At 39.4% G+C, this 17,169-nt stretch overlaps 1 protein-coding gene across 4 annotated transcripts in view; it reads left to right on the forward strand.

Moving 5' to 3' along the window:
* The window catches only part of SPAST (spastin), an 85,107-nt gene that overhangs the window by 38,522 nt on the left and 29,416 nt on the right, over positions 1 to 17,169 (forward strand). For all 4 annotated transcript variants that reach the window (XM_030920812.1, XM_030920813.1, XM_030920814.1 and 1 more), the window contains exons 5-7: positions 6,667 to 6,854; positions 7,723 to 7,856; positions 8,132 to 8,225. In XM_030920812.1, the coding sequence (XP_030776672.1) occupies positions 6,667 to 6,854; positions 7,723 to 7,856; positions 8,132 to 8,225 (416 nt within the window). The remainder of the gene's footprint in view (positions 1 to 6,666; positions 6,855 to 7,722; positions 7,857 to 8,131; positions 8,226 to 17,169) is intronic.

Raw genomic sequence — 17,169 nt, forward strand, 5'->3', positions numbered from 1 at the left:
TGTTTTGTTTTGTTTTGTTGTTTTTGAGATAGAGTCTTGCTCATTCGCCCAGGCTGTAGTGCAGTGGCGCGATCTCAGCTCACTGCAAACTCCACCTCCCGGGTTCATGCCATTCTCCTGCCTCAGCCTCCCAGGTAGCTGGGACTACAGGTGCCCACCACCATACCCGGCTAATTTGTTTGTATTTTTAGTAGAGATGGGGTTTCACCGTGTTAGCCAGGATGGTCTCGATCTCCTGACCTTGTGATCCACCCGCCTCGGCCTCCCAAAGTGCTGGCATTACAGGCATGAGCCACTGCACCCGGTCAAAACTTCTAAGGTTTTAATGGAGAACAGATAGAGTAAAAGGATTTCTATGGACAGAAGAAACAATTGTTCATCAACTCTTTCCCTTGTGGCTTCACGTCTCCCCTAAGGACTTCTCATGTTGGTTTGGTCTTATAGTATAGTCAGTGGCAGTTTTCCTCTTCCCATTCCTTCCTATGTCTGATTTAAAATGCCGTTTCAAATATCGATATAAGTATTTTGCCTGTTTCTTTTAGCATGGCTGTGAAGGGCTGACATTTTCAGAAGGCACTTACTGAAAAAAACAGAAATGGAAGAATCCATCACATATATATAGTTAAGTTTCTAAAATATGTATTTGCAATCCCAATAGTTCTACTAGGATAAATAGCAAAAATTCTCCAGCCCTGAAGTGTTGGTCTGTCTTTCCTTTCCTTGTTATCTTGATTCTTTTACTTCATTTCACATGCTAGACCCCATCATGTTTTCCCACTGCGTGCCCCGCCCCACCCTCCAAAGAACGTTCTCTTCCTGGGACCTGCTTGAAAAAAATTGAACTTTGTCTTGTTTCGTATCCCTAGTACAAAGTTGAATATCCCTGATATGAAACCTGAAATCCGAAATGCTCTAAAATTCGAAACTTTTTTTTTTTTTTTGAGACGGAGTCTTCGTCTGTCACTCAGGCTGGAGTGCAGTGGCACAGTCTCAGCTCACAGCAGTCTCCGCACCCTCCCCCAACCCCGTCCCCGTGGGTTCAAACGATTCTCCCACCTCAGCCTCCCGAGTAGCTGGGATTCCAGGTACCTGCCACCACACCCAAGTCATTTTTTGTATTTTAGTAGAGATGAGGTTTCACCATGTTGGTCAGGCTGGTCTCAAACTCCTGACCTCAAGTGATCCACCCGTCTTGGCCTCCCAAAATGTTGGGATTACAATCATGAGCCATTGCGCCTAGCCAAAAATCCAAAACTTTTTGAGTGCTGACATGATGCTTAAAGGAAATACTTATTGGAGTATTCTGCATTTTGGATTTTTGGGTTAAGGATGCTGAACCAGTAGGTAAAATGCAAACATTGCAAAATCCAAAAAAATTTAAAAACCATAAACAGTTCTGGTCTCAACCATTTCGGATAAGGGATACTCAACCCATAATCTGTTCATTTCTGTTTTCTGGTTGGAAGGGCATATTGACTTTATAGCTAATTTACGCGGCATTGGTGTTTAATACACAGTGAGTCCAAGTAGATCTCACTCAGACCTATTAATGGTTTATTAGTGTCACTCACTTCTGGAACATTCTGTGATGTTTTACTTGGATGAGTTCTTTTACCTCTCTTGGGAAATAGTCATACCAAAGTCTGCTTATTACTACAATGTGTTATCTATTATACATTGTCCAATTTTCAACTCAAAATTACTAGACAGGCAAAGAAAAAGTAAAGTATAACCCTTACTCAAGGAAAAAGTCAGTAGAAACTATGAGTGGGCCCAGATGTTGGATTTAGCAGACAAAGACTTCACAGCAGCTATTATAATATGTTTAAAGAATTGAAAGAAAATATGGCATCAGTTATCAAATGGCAAATCTAAGCAGATGATATAAAAAAAAATTCTAAAGTTGAAAATTGTAGTTACTGAAACTAAAAATTTAGAGACAGCCTCAACAGCAGATTAGAGATAGCAAAAGAAAGATTCAGTGACTTTGAACCCAGCTCTGTAGAAATTACTAAATTGATGACTCTCACGTAGCAACCTTCACCTCTAATTTGGTTTTATATACAATGTTTTAACTCTTTTTGCCATTTTTTCTCTTACTTTCTATGATGGAAACATTTTGGGCTTTGATTTTAACAGCTATATCACAGTTGTATACATCTTTACAAACTCATCCAATTGTATACTTTATTTATATATTTATTTTTTGAGATAGTGTCTCATTGTATCTCCCAGGCTGGAGTACAGCTGAAATTAGCTGGGACTACAGGTGGGCATGAGTGTGCCCAGCTAATTTTTTTATTTTTTGTAGAGATGGGGTTTCACCATATCGGCCAGTCTGGTCTCAAACTCCTGGGCTCAAGCATTTCTCCCACCTCAGACTCCCAAAGTGCTGGGATTATAGGTGTGAGCCACTGTGCCTGGCTGGTATAGCTTGTGTTTTTGTTTTTGTTTTGTTTTTTGAGACGGAGTCTCACTCTATTGCCCAGGGTGGAGTGCAGTGGCGCAATCTTGGCTTACTGAAACCTCCGTCTCCTGGGTTCAACCCATTCTCCTGCCTCAGCCTCCTGAGTAGCTGGGACTACAGGTGCACGCCATCATACCCAGCTAATTTTTGTATTCTTAGTAGAAATGGAGTTTCACCATGCTGGCCCGACATTGTCTCGATCTCCTGACCTTGATCCACCTGCCTTGGCCTCCCACAGTGCTGGCATTATAGGCCTGAGCCACCATGCCCAGCCGCTGGTATACTTTAAATGGATGTAATTAATTGCAGATTATACCTCAATAAATTTTTATTTAGTTTTTTGAGACTGAGTTGCTCTGTTGCCCAGGCTGGAGTGCAGTGGCACGATTTCGGCTCACTGCAACCTCTGCCTCCTGGGTTAAAGCGATTTTCCTGTCTCAGCCTCCCCAGTAGCTGGAATTACAGGCGTGTGCTACCATGATCAGGTTGTTTTTGTATTTTTAGTAGAGATGGGGTTTCACCATGTTGGCCTGGCTGGTGTTGAACTCCTAACTTCAGGTGATCCACCCGCCTCAGCCTCCCAAAGTGCTGGGATTACAGGCATGAGCCACTGCACCTGGCCCCTATACATATTTAGTTATATATACATATAGTTATTTTTAGTTTTATCAAAATATGTATATATAACTATGTACATATAGTTATTTTTAGTAATATCAAAAAACCATAGCTAACATTATGATTTAGCAAAATATTGTTTACCCCAAAGCCAAGTGTTATATATTAATGATATTTTTTCCTTTTTGAGTTTTTCTTCCCCACAGGTTTTCTGATCTTTTTTTTGTTCTCTAACTTTCTATTATAGCTATATACTCCTTTCTCTGTTTAATTTTCTTTTTATCTAGAAGATGTCCGTTAGTAGTTCTTTTAATGAATATCTGTGGTTAAACTCTTAGTCTTTCCAGTGTCTGAAATATCCTCATTTTTATGTGACAGGTCACTTTTCTCCCCTCAACATTTTGGACATATCTCATTTCCAACAGACATTTGTTACTTCTGTTAGAGTCTGCTGTCGTTCTCATAATTGTTCCTTGTGGAAATGTCTATATATAAAATCTCAGAACTATATATTTTTAACATATACACTTATATGTATTTTAAAATGTATAATTAAGTTAGTAGTAGTAGTAGTATTTTTTTTTTTTTTGAAAGAGCCTCCACCTCCCAGGTTCAAGTGATTCTCTTGCCTCAGCCTCCTGAGTAGCTGGGATTACAGGCATGCACCACCATGTCTGGCTGATTTTTGTATTTTTAGTGGAGACATGGTTTCACTATGTTGGCCAGGGTGGTCTCGAACTCCTGACCTCAGGTGATCCATCTGCCTCAGCCTCCCAAAGCGCTAGGATTACAGGCATGAGCCACCACTCTTGGCCTTGTTATTATTGACTATTGTCACCCTATTGCACTATCAACTAGTAGGTCTTATTTATTCTAGAACCTCGTTTTAAGGTATCCTGAATGTGGCTTTTTTTGTTTGTTTGTTTTTCTGAGACGGAGTCTCACTCTGTTGCCCAGGCTGGAGTGCAGTAATGCGATCTTGGCTCACTGCAACCTCTGCCTCCTGGGTTTAAGCAATTCTCCTGCCTCAGCCTCCTGAGTAGCTGGGATTACAGGTGCATGCTACCACACCCGGCTAATTTTTGTATTTTTAGTAGAGACGGGGTTTCACCATGTTGGTCAGGCTTGTCTCAAACTCCTGACCTCGTGATCCGCCTGCCTTGGCCTCCGAAAGTTCTGAGATTATAGGCGTGAACCACCATGCCCAGCCCAATGTGGGTTTTTTTTTTTTTAACTTGAATTTTATTTATGCTTTCTGATTTTATAATAGTTAACTTGCAGTAAAAGTAAACTGGTTGTCTAAATAAATAAGCTGATTTCCTATACTAGTTTAGAGTCTTTGTTTTCTTAAACCGTATTAAGAGATTTGATTACAAAAGTAAAATTGAGGCTTTTGTCTTTTTTTTGGCCACTCTAATTTGCTGACTGACTTAACATTTGTCTTCACAGTAAACATTGTAAGTAAACACTGATGTTTGTTATGTAGTATATAAAAATATTATTTAGGAGTGGTGAGATTTAAACTTTTACAAACTGTAATATATATAGTAGAACAACACTGGACAAATAACCTTTTCAACTTAATCGGAGATGTTCTATAAATGTTCATTTACATATTTACAGCACATATAATACTTGGCATATGTAAAAGCACATCTTTATGCTCTTTCAATTAAAATTGATTATTATTATTATTTTCTTTTGAGATAGAATCCCTCTCAATCACCCAGCTGGTGTGCTAGTGGTGCGATCAGGGCTCACTGCAACCAGTTTTTCTGCCTCAGCCTCCTGGGTAGCTGGAACTACAGGGATGTGCCACCATGCCCAGCTAATTTTTGTATTTTTAGTGAAGAGGGGTTTCACCATGTTGGCCAGGCTGGTCTTGAAACTCCTAACCTCAGGTGAGCTGCCCACCTCAGCCTCCCAAAATGCTGGAATTACAGGCGTGAGCCACTGCACCTGGTCTAAAATTAATTAGTTTTTAAGACCCTCTTAGTGGGAACAGACTTTCACAGTATTTATAGTTATAATAGTTTGGAATCAAAGTAGTCGAGTGCTACTTTTTTCCCTCTGTATATCCTATCCCTAATGCCTTTATTATATTTTGTTTCTTATTTGAGAGCTTTATTTGCTTCATAACTTTTTTTTTTTTGACACGGAGTTTCACTCTGTCACCCAGGCTGGAGTGCAGTGATGCAATCTTGGCTTACTACAACCTCCGCCTCGCGAGTTCAAACGATTCTCCTGCATCAGCCTCCCGAGTAGCTGGGATTACAGGCATCTGCTACCACGTCTGGCTAAATTTTTGTATTTTTGGAGGAGACGGGGTTTCACCATGTTGGCCAGCCTGGTCTTGAACTACGGACCTCAGGTGATCCACCCACCTCGGTCTCCCAAAGTGCTGGGATTACAGGCGTGAGCCACTGCGCCTGGCGCTTCGTAACCTTTTTATATCATCTTCCTGTTCCCCAATTTGAAGTAGTTTCTTCTTCTCACAAATACTGTTTTTTGGCCGGGCGCGGTGGCTCAAGCCTGTAATCCCAGCACTTTGGGAGGCCGAGACGGGCGGATCGCAAGGTCAGGAGATCGAGACCATCCTGGCTAACACGGCGAAACCCCGTCTCTACTAAAAATACAAAAACTAGCCGGGCGAGGTGGCGGGCGCCTGTAGTCCCAGCTACTTGGGAGGCTGAGGCAGGAGAATGGCGTAAACCCGGGAGGCGGAGCTTGCAGTGAGCTGAGATCCGGCCACTGCACTCCAGCCTGGGCGACAGAGCGAGACTCCGTCTCAACAACAACAAAAACAAAAAAAACAAAAAAAACAAATACTGTTTTTTGTTTTCTTTGTGTGTGTGGTTTTTTTGTTTTTTTTTTGTTTTTTTTTTTGTTTTTTTTTGTTTTGTTTTGTTTTTTGAGGCAGAGTCTTTCTCTGTTGCCAGGCTGGAGTGCAGTGGCATGATTTCAGCTCACTGCAGCCTCTGGCCCCTGGTTCAAGTGATTCTCCTGCCTCAGCCTCCCAAGTAGCTGGGATTACAGGCACAAATACTGTTTTTAATAAGAAAACTAGAATAGGGACAGGCACAGTGGCTCACTCCTATAATCCCAGCACTTTGGGAGGCTAAGGTGGGAGGATTGCCTGAGCCCAGGAGTTCGAGACCAGCCTAAGCAACATAGTGAGACCCTGTTTCTACAAAAAAAATTTTTTAATTAGCCCGGTCTGGTGGTGCACAATTGTTGTCCCAGGTACTTCGGAGTTTGAGGTGGGAGGATGGATCTCTTGAGCCCAGGATGATTAAGGCCACAGTGAGCTGTGATCATGCCACTGCACTCCAGCCTGGGCCACAGGTTTCAAAAAGAGAGAAAATTAGAATATACGTTAGGGAGAAAAAAAAACAAATAACCATATTCTTATCTACCTAGTGACCACCCCTATGAAGACCCTGGTACGTGTTCTCATTGAAATCTTATTTTGAAATATTTTTGAATTTAAAAAATATTACCTTGGTTTTACAAATGTTTGCTTGTCTTTATGTTCAGCTACAATTTTCTAATCACAATGGTTTTACTTTTTTCCTTGTCAGAAAGTGGAGCTGTTCCAAAAAGAAAAGACCCCTTAACACACACTAGTAATTCACTGCCTCGTTCAAAAACAATTATGAAAACTGGATCTGCAGGCCTTTCAGGCCACCATAGAGCACCTAGTTACAGTGGTTTATCCATGGTTTCTGGAGTGAAACAGGGACCTGGTCCTGCTCCTAGCACTCATAAGGTATTCTGGGACAGTAACTTTAATTGCTGTGTTTTTGCAAATATAAAAATTTTTAAGATACTATGCTTGCTTAAGTTGATTATAAATACTTTGTAATACTTTAGAGAATGGATAAGCTTCCATAAAGTTAATTTTTTTTTTTTTTTTTTTTTTTTTGAGACTTGTTGCCCAGGCTGGAGTGCAATGGTGCGATCTCGGCTCATTGCAACCTCTGCCTCCCAGGTTCAGGCGATTCTCAGCCTCCCAAGTAGCTGGAATTATAGGCGTGCGCCACCACGTCTGGCCAATTTTGTATTTTTAGTAGAGACGGGGTTTCTCCATGTTGGTCAGGCTGGTCTTGAACTCCCGACTTCAGGTGATCCACCCACCTCAGCCTCCCAAAGTGCTGGGATTACAGGCGTGAGCCACCGCACCCAGTCAAAGTTAATATTTTTTAAAATCCACAGAGCAACTTGCTCTAAAACTTTTTTTGGAGCTCATTAGACATTTAATACCAAGTTTTGCTTACCCAGTCTGTTTTATGTAATGCTGTATATTTCATTTTAAATTTATTTTTAAAATTATTTCAGTCTATGTAAATGTTTTATAGCAGTAACATACCTAGAGTTTTGTCATGATTCTAACAAGGGTCAAAATTTGTTTTTATTTTGTAAAAACTAAATCTCTGGATAAAATCCTCTATAACTGACTTAATGCCAAATATAGTTGTCTGGTGAATAGAGTTTTACCTTCAGGTAAATATACAATTTCTGGATTTTTATACTCTTTTTCCTATTTTTAAAGCTTGAATTCTGTGAACTTTAAGGTTATTTATGAAAAGTGTAAATGTTACGTTGTATTTTCACATTAAAATTATGTATCCTTTAAGGGCACTCCAAAAACAAATAGGACAAATAAACCTTCTACCCCTACAACTGCTGCTCGTAAGAAAAAAGACTTGAAGAATTTTAGGAATGTGGACAGCAACCTTGCTAACCTTATAATGAATGAAATTGTGGACAAGTAAGTTTTGCCATCTAAATGTTTTATAGTTTTTATGTTTTAATTTTACTTAGAAAACATGTCAGGAGTTAAATAGATAATAAATACCTTGTCTGGTTTACACACTTAATTTTTATGATAGTTTTCAATTATCAATGTAGAAACCATGCTTTACTGATTTAACTATAGTTTAACAGTTAACATAAAAATAACTATATGTCATAGGGCTTAGGCTTCATCTTGTAATAACTGGGTCCTGTTTGTATTGTAGAACTAACTGAGGTCTTGTTTCTTAGTGGAACAGCTGTTAAATTTGATGATATAGCTGGTCAAGACTTGGCAAAACAAGCATTGCAAGAAATTGTTATTCTTCCTTCTCTGAGGCCTGAGGTAAGAACTTTATATTATTATTTTTCTATAATACCATCTGTTACCAAATCCACAGTAGTAGTAGTAGTAGTAAAGAAATATTTGAGCTATACTATAATAATTCATTCATATAGGGTAACAGTAGATTTAATGTTTTAAAAAAGACAAAACATTAACAATTGATGTTGGGAAGTTATTATAGAATAGGAAAATGGATATGAGTTCCTAATTTCCAATCCTTTTATATTTTTAGGAAAAGTGGGTAATATGGTATAATTTTGTTTTGTTTTGGAGACAAGAGTCTCACTCACTGTGTTGCCCAGGCTGGAGTGCAGTGGCATGATCTTGGCTTACTGCAACCTCTGCCTCCTGGGATTCAAGTGATTCTCCTGCCTCAGCCTCCCAAGTAGCTGGGATTACAGGCATGTGCCACTATGCCCAGCTAATTTTTGTATTTTTAATAGAGATGGGGTTTTGCTATGTTGGTCAGGCTGATCTTTCACACCTGACGTCAAGTTATCCACCCACTTCGGCCTCACAAGTGTGAGCCACTACATCTGGCCAAATTTTGATATCAAGGTGAGAGAGATTTAAAATTAAGAGAAGGTACAAAAATCAGCCTAGCGTGATGGCACACACTTGTAGTCCCAACTACTGGGGAGGCTGAGGCAGGAGAATTGTTTGAACCAGGAGGCAGAGGTTGCAGTGAACCGAGATGGCACCACTGCACTCCAACCTGGGAGATAGAGCAAGACGCCGTCTCAAAAATAAAATAAGCTGGGTATGGTGGTTCAAGCCTGTAATCCCAGCACTTCGGGAGGCTGAGGCAGGCGGATCACGAGGTCAAGAGATCGAGACTATCCTGGCCAATATGGTGAAACCCTGTCTTTACTAAAATTACAAAAATTAGCTGAGCATGGTGGCGTGTGCCTGTAACCCCAGCTAGTGCCTGTAACCCCAGCTACTTGGGAGGCTGAGACAGGAGAATCACTCGAACCTGAGAGGCAGAGCTTGCCGTGAGCCGAGATTGTGCCACTGCACCCCAGCCTGGAGACAAAGCAAGACTCTGTCTCAAAAAATAAATAAATAAAAAATTTAAAAGATAAATAAATAAAAATAAATAAAATTAAAAGAAAATCAGGCAGGTAGTGGCCCCTGACACAACGAGTTTTCCCAGAATTAGATTGCTTGGGAATGCAGCCCAAAGAGTGTGGTAAACTCCATCTCAGGCTAAATACCAGCATGAGACTGATAATAAACAAGTACTTTATGGGGAAGCTTTTAAAAAATTATTTTTAGAAAGAGAGAAATGATACTGGAGAAAGAGGAATTAAGGTAGAATAATTCTCTTTTTTTCGAGATGGAGTTTTGCTCGTTACCCAGGCTAGAGTCCAGTGGTGTAATCTCGGCTCACTGCAACCTCTGCCTTTGGGGTTCAAGTGATTCTCATGCCTCATCCTCCCGAGTAGCTGGGACTACAGACGTGCACCACCGCACCTGACTAATTTTTGTATTTTTAGTAGAGACAGGGTTTTACCATGTTGGCCAGGCTGTTCTCAAACTCCTGGCCTCAGGTGATCCGCCCACCTTGGCCTCCCAAAGTGCTGGGATTATAGACAGGAGCCACTGCACCTGGCCTGAAGAACAATTTTTAAAAGAATTACTTTTAAGGATATTAAGTCATCAAAGTAGATAGAGCCATTAAATGATGGGTAGGAACCTAATCTTGCATCCCATACTTAATGACTCATTAAGAAAGATAGGTAATCTTGCAGTTGATGATAAATATGCAGCTTTCCATACTTAGCACTGTTTTGAATTTTTCCATTTCACAGATGGTATATTTAGTGCTGTTCCAATAATATTGCAAAAAAATAAATCTGAAGACTCACTTCTGGGTCACAGTTATTTCACTATTAACATTAAAATCTACGGGCCTATCTATAACATCTAGTGGAAATAAGTTGTGTGGCACATTGTGCTGGGTGCATTATTAAATGAATGTGCAAAGGTTTTATGGCTGTCTCAATTTTTCCATAGTCTGAGTCATTCACATACTGCCTTCATGCTGCTTATTACTTGTAAGTGAGTACCAACTGTACTAGAACTTACTGAATATTTTTCAAGTCTAGTTTACTTATTACTCATTCTATGTACATAAAATCAGTGGTTTGATATGCTAGTTAGGTTTTTGCTAATACCCAGTAAAATAATTAGATAATTATTAAAATAGAAAGCATTTGTCATTGTGTGAACTGGATTTATATCATGTACCACCTCAGGTCACACTTTGGGAAACATAGCTTACATATTGAGCTAATATTTTGCTGGAGTTATATAAGATTAGTAAATGCTGTAGACCAAATATTGAAAAAAAAAAAAAAGCCCGCTCAAAGAGGATTTACGTAATTATAGACCTGAAAAGGATCTTAGCAGTCTTCTGATCCATTCATTGATAAATAAACTAGTCCTAAGAGCTAAAATGACTTGCTCAAGATTTTAGTTAAGTGGTAGACGTGGGAAATACATTTCTAAGATTAGAACTACCTCTTTAGTGCTATAGCTGCTACCTAATTCTTACATGTGGGGTTTTAGTATTTATTAAGGGACATGCTTTTTAGGGTAGAAAAATATATCTAAAATTGTGAAGGTAATACCAAGGAAATATTTAGGCTATGCAAGAAGTCATTCAGCTTTTGCTTTACCCAGGTCTATAGAGAACATATCTAAAATAGTAAGTAACATGTGAATTTGAATTTAGGCATATTTTCATGGTAGTGACATAATATGCAATTAAGAAGCTATAATATAAAAATGCCAGTTGCAGTTTATTTCAAATAAAGTTGAATAACCTGACCTCAGGAGGGGCAGAAACCTTAGTAAACTTAGTAAATTGAGACCTAAGGAAGAGCAAGATCTGTGGTAGAGCCAGGTATCAAGGTTTATATCCTGGTACAAACTTGTCTATACATCACCACACCTGCCAAATGGAATTTTTTTTCCTTCTAGTTCAGATTTCCAAGAACGGGAATATTACTGTCCTAGCTCAGCTTTTCACAATAGACTCACAAAATGAATCATGTTAAGCCTATGAATGGGTAAGACTTATCCCATAACACGCCTCCATTGTGCAAAAAATCAGCTTTATTCCTAATTCCCCATAGTAGGAAGCTTGCATAGACCACAATAGAGACATTGTTAGGTTACATCAAGAAGGTGAGTGGCAGGCATTCTTGAGTATACCGGAATTTTTATTTCATTGTAGAAACACAGAATCATAATTAGTCATCTAAAACTAGTTTTAAGGAGATAATACTAAAGATACTCACTTGAGATAGATTGCTCTCGGAATTACTTAAAACAAGTGCTTTAAATCTTGCTCAGTCATGAAGCCATAGCCCTGGAGGGGATATTGAAAAACTTCTCCATCTTCCTTCAATCACACAGGACCATGTTTTTAATTATATTTTAACATTAAACATAATTTTTAAAAGTTGCAAATACTAATCTTTGAAAAAAAACTCAAACTGTATAGCAGAAAATAGAGCATGCCCTCTCACCCAAAAGCAAGACTACATTTTAAAGTATATCACAGTAATCTGTCTTAATACTTTTCTCAAATATTTTACAAAGAAAGCATATATTCTTCTGTCTTTATTTCATAGATCTCTTCCATATCCTGTGCAGCTTGTCTGAAATGGAAAAGAATTATTATCAATCAATAAGATGAAAATGAAGCTTTTTATATTTTTTATATTTCATTTTGAGCTTTTTATATTTCTTATTTTGTTCTCTTGCTTAAATATGATTCTTTGAGATTTATAGAAGAATGTGATTGTTCTCCAGTTTTAAAAAGCTCTCCTCTGTCTACTAAAATTTCCATGAATTTCTTTCTTTCTTTTTTTTTTTAATTGAGACAGAGTCTCACTGTGTTCTCCAGGCTGGCCTCAAACTCCTAGGCTTAGGTGATCCTCCTGTCTCAGCCTCCTAAGTAGCTGAGATTACAAAAATTTCCATGAATTTCTGAATATGATGTTATCTTTCATATACCAGCTTAAACATCAGCCTTTCTTCTTTCAAAAATGTTAGAACTTACCTCTTTAAATAATCTTATAAAGCCATTTCTTGCGCCGGGCGCGGTGGCTCAAGCCTGTGATCCCAGCACTTTGGGAGGCCGAGATGGGCGGATCACAAGGTCAGGAGATCAAGACCATCCTGGCTAATACGGTGAAACCCCGTCTCTACTAAAAAATACAAAAAACTAGCCGGGCGAGGTGGCGGGCGCCTGTAGTCCCAGCTACTCAGGAGGCTGAGGCAGGAGAATGGCGTGAACCCGGGAGGCGGAGCTTGCAGTGAGCCGAGATCTGGCCACTACACTCCAGCCTGGGCGACAGAGCGAGACTCCGTCTCAAAAAAAAAAAAAAAAAGCCATTTCTTAATTTTTGTTTCCTTTTCTAATCTACTAACTTGTATATCATAGTAAATGAACCCTTAGTTCCGTCATACCACACACCTTCTACTGCTGTCCTCCCACTTTTTCTCTCCCAGGCTGGAATACAGTGAATATTTAGTGCTTTTAAATATTATTCATTACCAAGCCAAGTAGTGTACTGTTTTTTCCTTGTACAGCCTTTTTTCCCCCTAAATAATTGTGTTATTTTTTCATTTGCTTCATTTTCATCTTATTGATTGATAATAATTCTTTTCCATTTCAGTCTAATTTCCACATGGCCAAACCAATCTAAAAACCTGTTAACTCAGGTCTTTTTTTTTTTTTTGCCCCGGAATACTTTTTCCTGGAACCACCTTCTTTTCATTCCAGACCAAATGCTTTCCATGCCTCTTTCAAAGTGGTTGTTCTCTAATCTGTCTTCACTACCATCATGATTTCCTTTTTCTTTTTTCCTCTTTCTTATGTATCTCCTGTCTTTTAAATTCCATATTTTCCACATTCATGATTTATTTTCTCATTTTGATGGCTATATCTTTCAGTAACTGAGAAAAGGTTTGTGTGAGGGAATTTTTTGAGATGCTGTAGTTTTGAAAATATCTTTGTTCTGCTATCTTCTCTTATTAATAATTTGACTGGATGTCAAGATTTAAGTTGGAAACTATTTTCCCTGAGTATTTTGAAGGCATTATCTGTTGTCTTCTAGCTTCCGGTGTTGCTTTGTATTAGAGACAGAAGATCGGTAATCAGGATAGCATTGGACTTCTTATTTCTATTTCCCACAGCTTTTTGGATTTTCTCTTTATTCTACTCTTCTGACATTTTATAATGATGTGCTTGATGCATTTTCTTTGTATTTTCTTTTTCCCTCTTGTACATTTCTTTCTTTTTTTATGGGGGACGGGAGAAGAAGTCTCACTCTTCTCACCCAGGCTGGAGTGCAGTGGTGCAATCTCCGCTCACTGCACCCTTTGCCTCCTGGGTTCAAGTGATTCTCCTGCCTCAGCCTCCCAAGCAGCTGGGATTACAGGTGCCCACCACCACCATGCCCGCCTAATTTTTGTATTTTTTTTTTTTTTTTTTTTTGAGACGGAGTCTTGCTCTGTCGCCCAGGCTGGAGTGCAGTGGCCGGATCTCAGCTCACTGCCAGCTCCGCCTCCCGGGTTCACGCCATTCTCCTGCCTCAGCCTCCCGAGTAGCTGGGACTACAGGCGCCCGCCACCTCGCCCGGCTAGTTTTTTGTATTTTTTAGTAGAGACGGGGTTTCACCGTGTTAGCCAGGATGGTCTCGATCTCCTGACCTCGTGATCCACCCGTCTCAGCCTCCCAAAGTGCTGGGATTACAGGCTTGAGCCACCGCGCCCGGCCAAATTTTTGTATTTTTAGTAGAGACGGAGTTTCACCATGTTGGCCAGGCTGGTTTCAAACTCCTGACCTCAGGTGATCCACCCACTTTGGCCTCCCAAAGTGCTGAGATTACAGGCATGAGCCACCGTACCCAGCCCTATTCTTATTTCATAGATGCGATGTCTTCTTTTCTGTCTCTGAGAGCTTTTGTGAAGTTTTCTTTTGTTTACTTTATTATCTGTTTCTTCCAGATTCGTCCTCTTTTCTTTTTGCCTTAAGCTCTTTCATATTGGAAGCTTCTCTCAAATGTCTGGTTATTCTGATTGTCCACTTATATTACGTGGAACAATAAAAAAGTTGATTAGGACTCTGTGCTGTAAGCAAATTGTTGATAGTGAGAGCCCATTAATCACAGGATGATCAAGCAGCAAGCCTGCTGTTTATTTAGTTTTCTCCAAATGGCTATATCTGTCAGTCTTTTTTTTCTGGGGTTATTTGGCTTCTCTAGAAAAGAATTTTCTGGTCTCTTGTTTGGAGAATACAAGCTTGACTATTGGTGTCCCAGAAAATGGGTGGGAGGAGAGGACTTTGTTTTCTGTTAGGTTGAGCCATGTGAAATTACTAGGTTTTGTGTTGTTTTTTGTTTCGTTTTGAGATAGAGTCCCACTCTGTTGCCCAGGCTGGAGTACCTTGACATGATCTTGACTCACTGCAACCTCTGCCTCCCAGGTTCAAGCAATTCTCATGCCTCAGCCTCCCAAGTAGCTGAGATTGTAGGCATGCGCCACCACCCCTGGCTAATTTTTGTAATTTTAGTAGAGACAGGGTTTTGCTATGTTGACCAGTCTGATCTTGAACTCCTGACCTCAGGTGATCCACCTGCCTTGGCCTCCCAAAGTGCTGGGATTACAGGTATGAGCCACCGCACCCGGCCTGAAATTACTGTTTTTATAGGTCAAAAACAGTTAAGGGATAGGCATGGTGGCTCACACCTATAATCCCAGCACTTTCAGAGGCCAAGACAGGAAGATTACTTGAGCTCAGGAGTTCGAGACCAGCCTGGGCAATGTAGTGAGACCCCATCTATATATATATATTTTTTAAAATGGATGAATATCTTTGTTTGCAGATAACGTGTTTGCATATGTAGAAAATCCCAAAGAACTGACAAAAAGAGCTCCTAGAACTAATAAGTGATTATGACAAGGTATAGAATACAAAATTAATATACAAAGTCAGTTGCTTTTTTTATATACAAGCAGTGAACAACTGGAATTTTTTTTTTTTTTTTTTTTTTTTTTTTTGAGACGGAGTCTCACTCTGTTGCCCAGGCTGGAGTGCAGTGGTGTGATAGCAGCTTACTGCAAGCTCCGCCTCCCGGGTTCGCGCCATTCTCCTGCCTCAGCCTCCGGAGCAGCTGGGACTACAGGCGTCCGCTACCATGCCCGGCTAATTTTTTGTATTTTCTTAGTAGATAGAGATGGGGTTTCGCCGTGTTAGCCAGGATAGTCTTGATCTCCTGACCTCGTGATCCACCCACTTCAGCCTCCCAAAGTGCTGAGATTACAGGCGTGAGCCACCGCACCCAGCTACAACTGGAATTTGAAATTAAAACACAATACCATTCATATTAACACTAATAAAATGAAATACGTGTAATTCTAACAAAGTTTGTTGTAGAAGGTCTATATGAGAAGAATTATAGCACTCATAAAAGAAATCAAAGATCTAAGTAAATTGAGAGATATTCCATGTAAATAGACAGGGAGACTAAATGCGATGTCAGTTCTTCCCAAGTACATATATTGATTCAGTGCAGTCCCAATAAAAATCCAGCCAGTTATTTTGTGGATACTGACAAACTAAAGTTTATATGAAAAGGCAAAAGACCTAGAACAGCCAACAGTATTGAAGAAGAAAAAGGTCAGAGTACTGAAAGTACCCAATTTCAAGACTTACTGTAAAGCTGCATTAATCAAGTCAGCATGTCATTGGCAAAAGAATAGACAAATAGATCAGTAGAACTGGACAGAGAGCCTAGAAATCAACCCACACAGATGAAGTCAACTGATCTTTGGCAAAGGGACAAAGACAATTCAGTGGAGTAAAGATAGCCTTTTCAACAAATGGTATAGGACAACTGGACATCCACATGCAAAAAAGTTGATTTAGACACAGACCTGACAACTTTCACAAAAATAAACTTAAATGGATCACAGACTTAAATGTAACTTGCGAACTGAACTTCTAGAGGATAACATAGGAGAAAAATCTAGGATAACATATGAGAAAAATTTTTTGGTTTGACAGTGACTTCGTAGGTACAATACCAAAACGTGATCCTTGAAAAAAAAGTCAGTATGTTGAACTTTGTTTAAATTTAAAACTTCTGCTCTGTGTAAGACGCTGTTAGGAGAATGAAAAGACACACAGCAGAGTGGGAGACTTTACAAAATTCATTACCTGATGAAGGACCAGTATCCAAAATATACAAAGAACTTTTAAAACTCAACAATAAGAAAATACACAGCCCAGTTGATAAATGGGCAAAATATCTGAACAGACACCCACAAAGGAAGATAGATGACGACAAGCATATGAATATCTGCTCAACATCATGTCATTAGGGAAATTGCACATTAAAACAACAAGACACCCTGCCACCCCTATTAGAATGGCTAAAATCTAAAACACTGACAACACCAAATTCTGGCAGGGATGTGGAGCAGCGGAAATTTTAATTCATTGCTGATGGAAATCTAAAATGGTAGAACCATTTTGGAAGATAGTTGGACAGTTTTTTACAAAACCAAAGACAGTTTGATGGTTTCTTACAACACTCTTACCATATGGTTCAGCAGTCTTACACCTTAGTATAAGTTTAAAATGTACATCCAATCAAAAACCTGCACATGAATATTTCTAGCAGCATTATTCATAGTTGCCAAAACTCGGAAGCAGCCAAGGCATCCATAAGAAGGTGAATGGATAAACAGACTGTGGAACATCATGTAATGGAGTAGTATTCAGCAATAAAAAGAAATGATATATCAAGCCACAGAAATATATGGAGGAACCATAAATGCATATTGTTAAATGAAAGACGCCAATCTGAAGAGGCTAAATTACAGGATTCTGACTATATAATGTTTTGGAAAAGGAAAAACT

This window comes from Rhinopithecus roxellana, chromosome 17 (assembly GCF_007565055.1).
Source record: "Rhinopithecus roxellana isolate Shanxi Qingling chromosome 17, ASM756505v1, whole genome shotgun sequence".
NCBI classification, from domain to species: Eukaryota; Metazoa; Chordata; class Mammalia; order Primates; family Cercopithecidae; genus Rhinopithecus; species Rhinopithecus roxellana.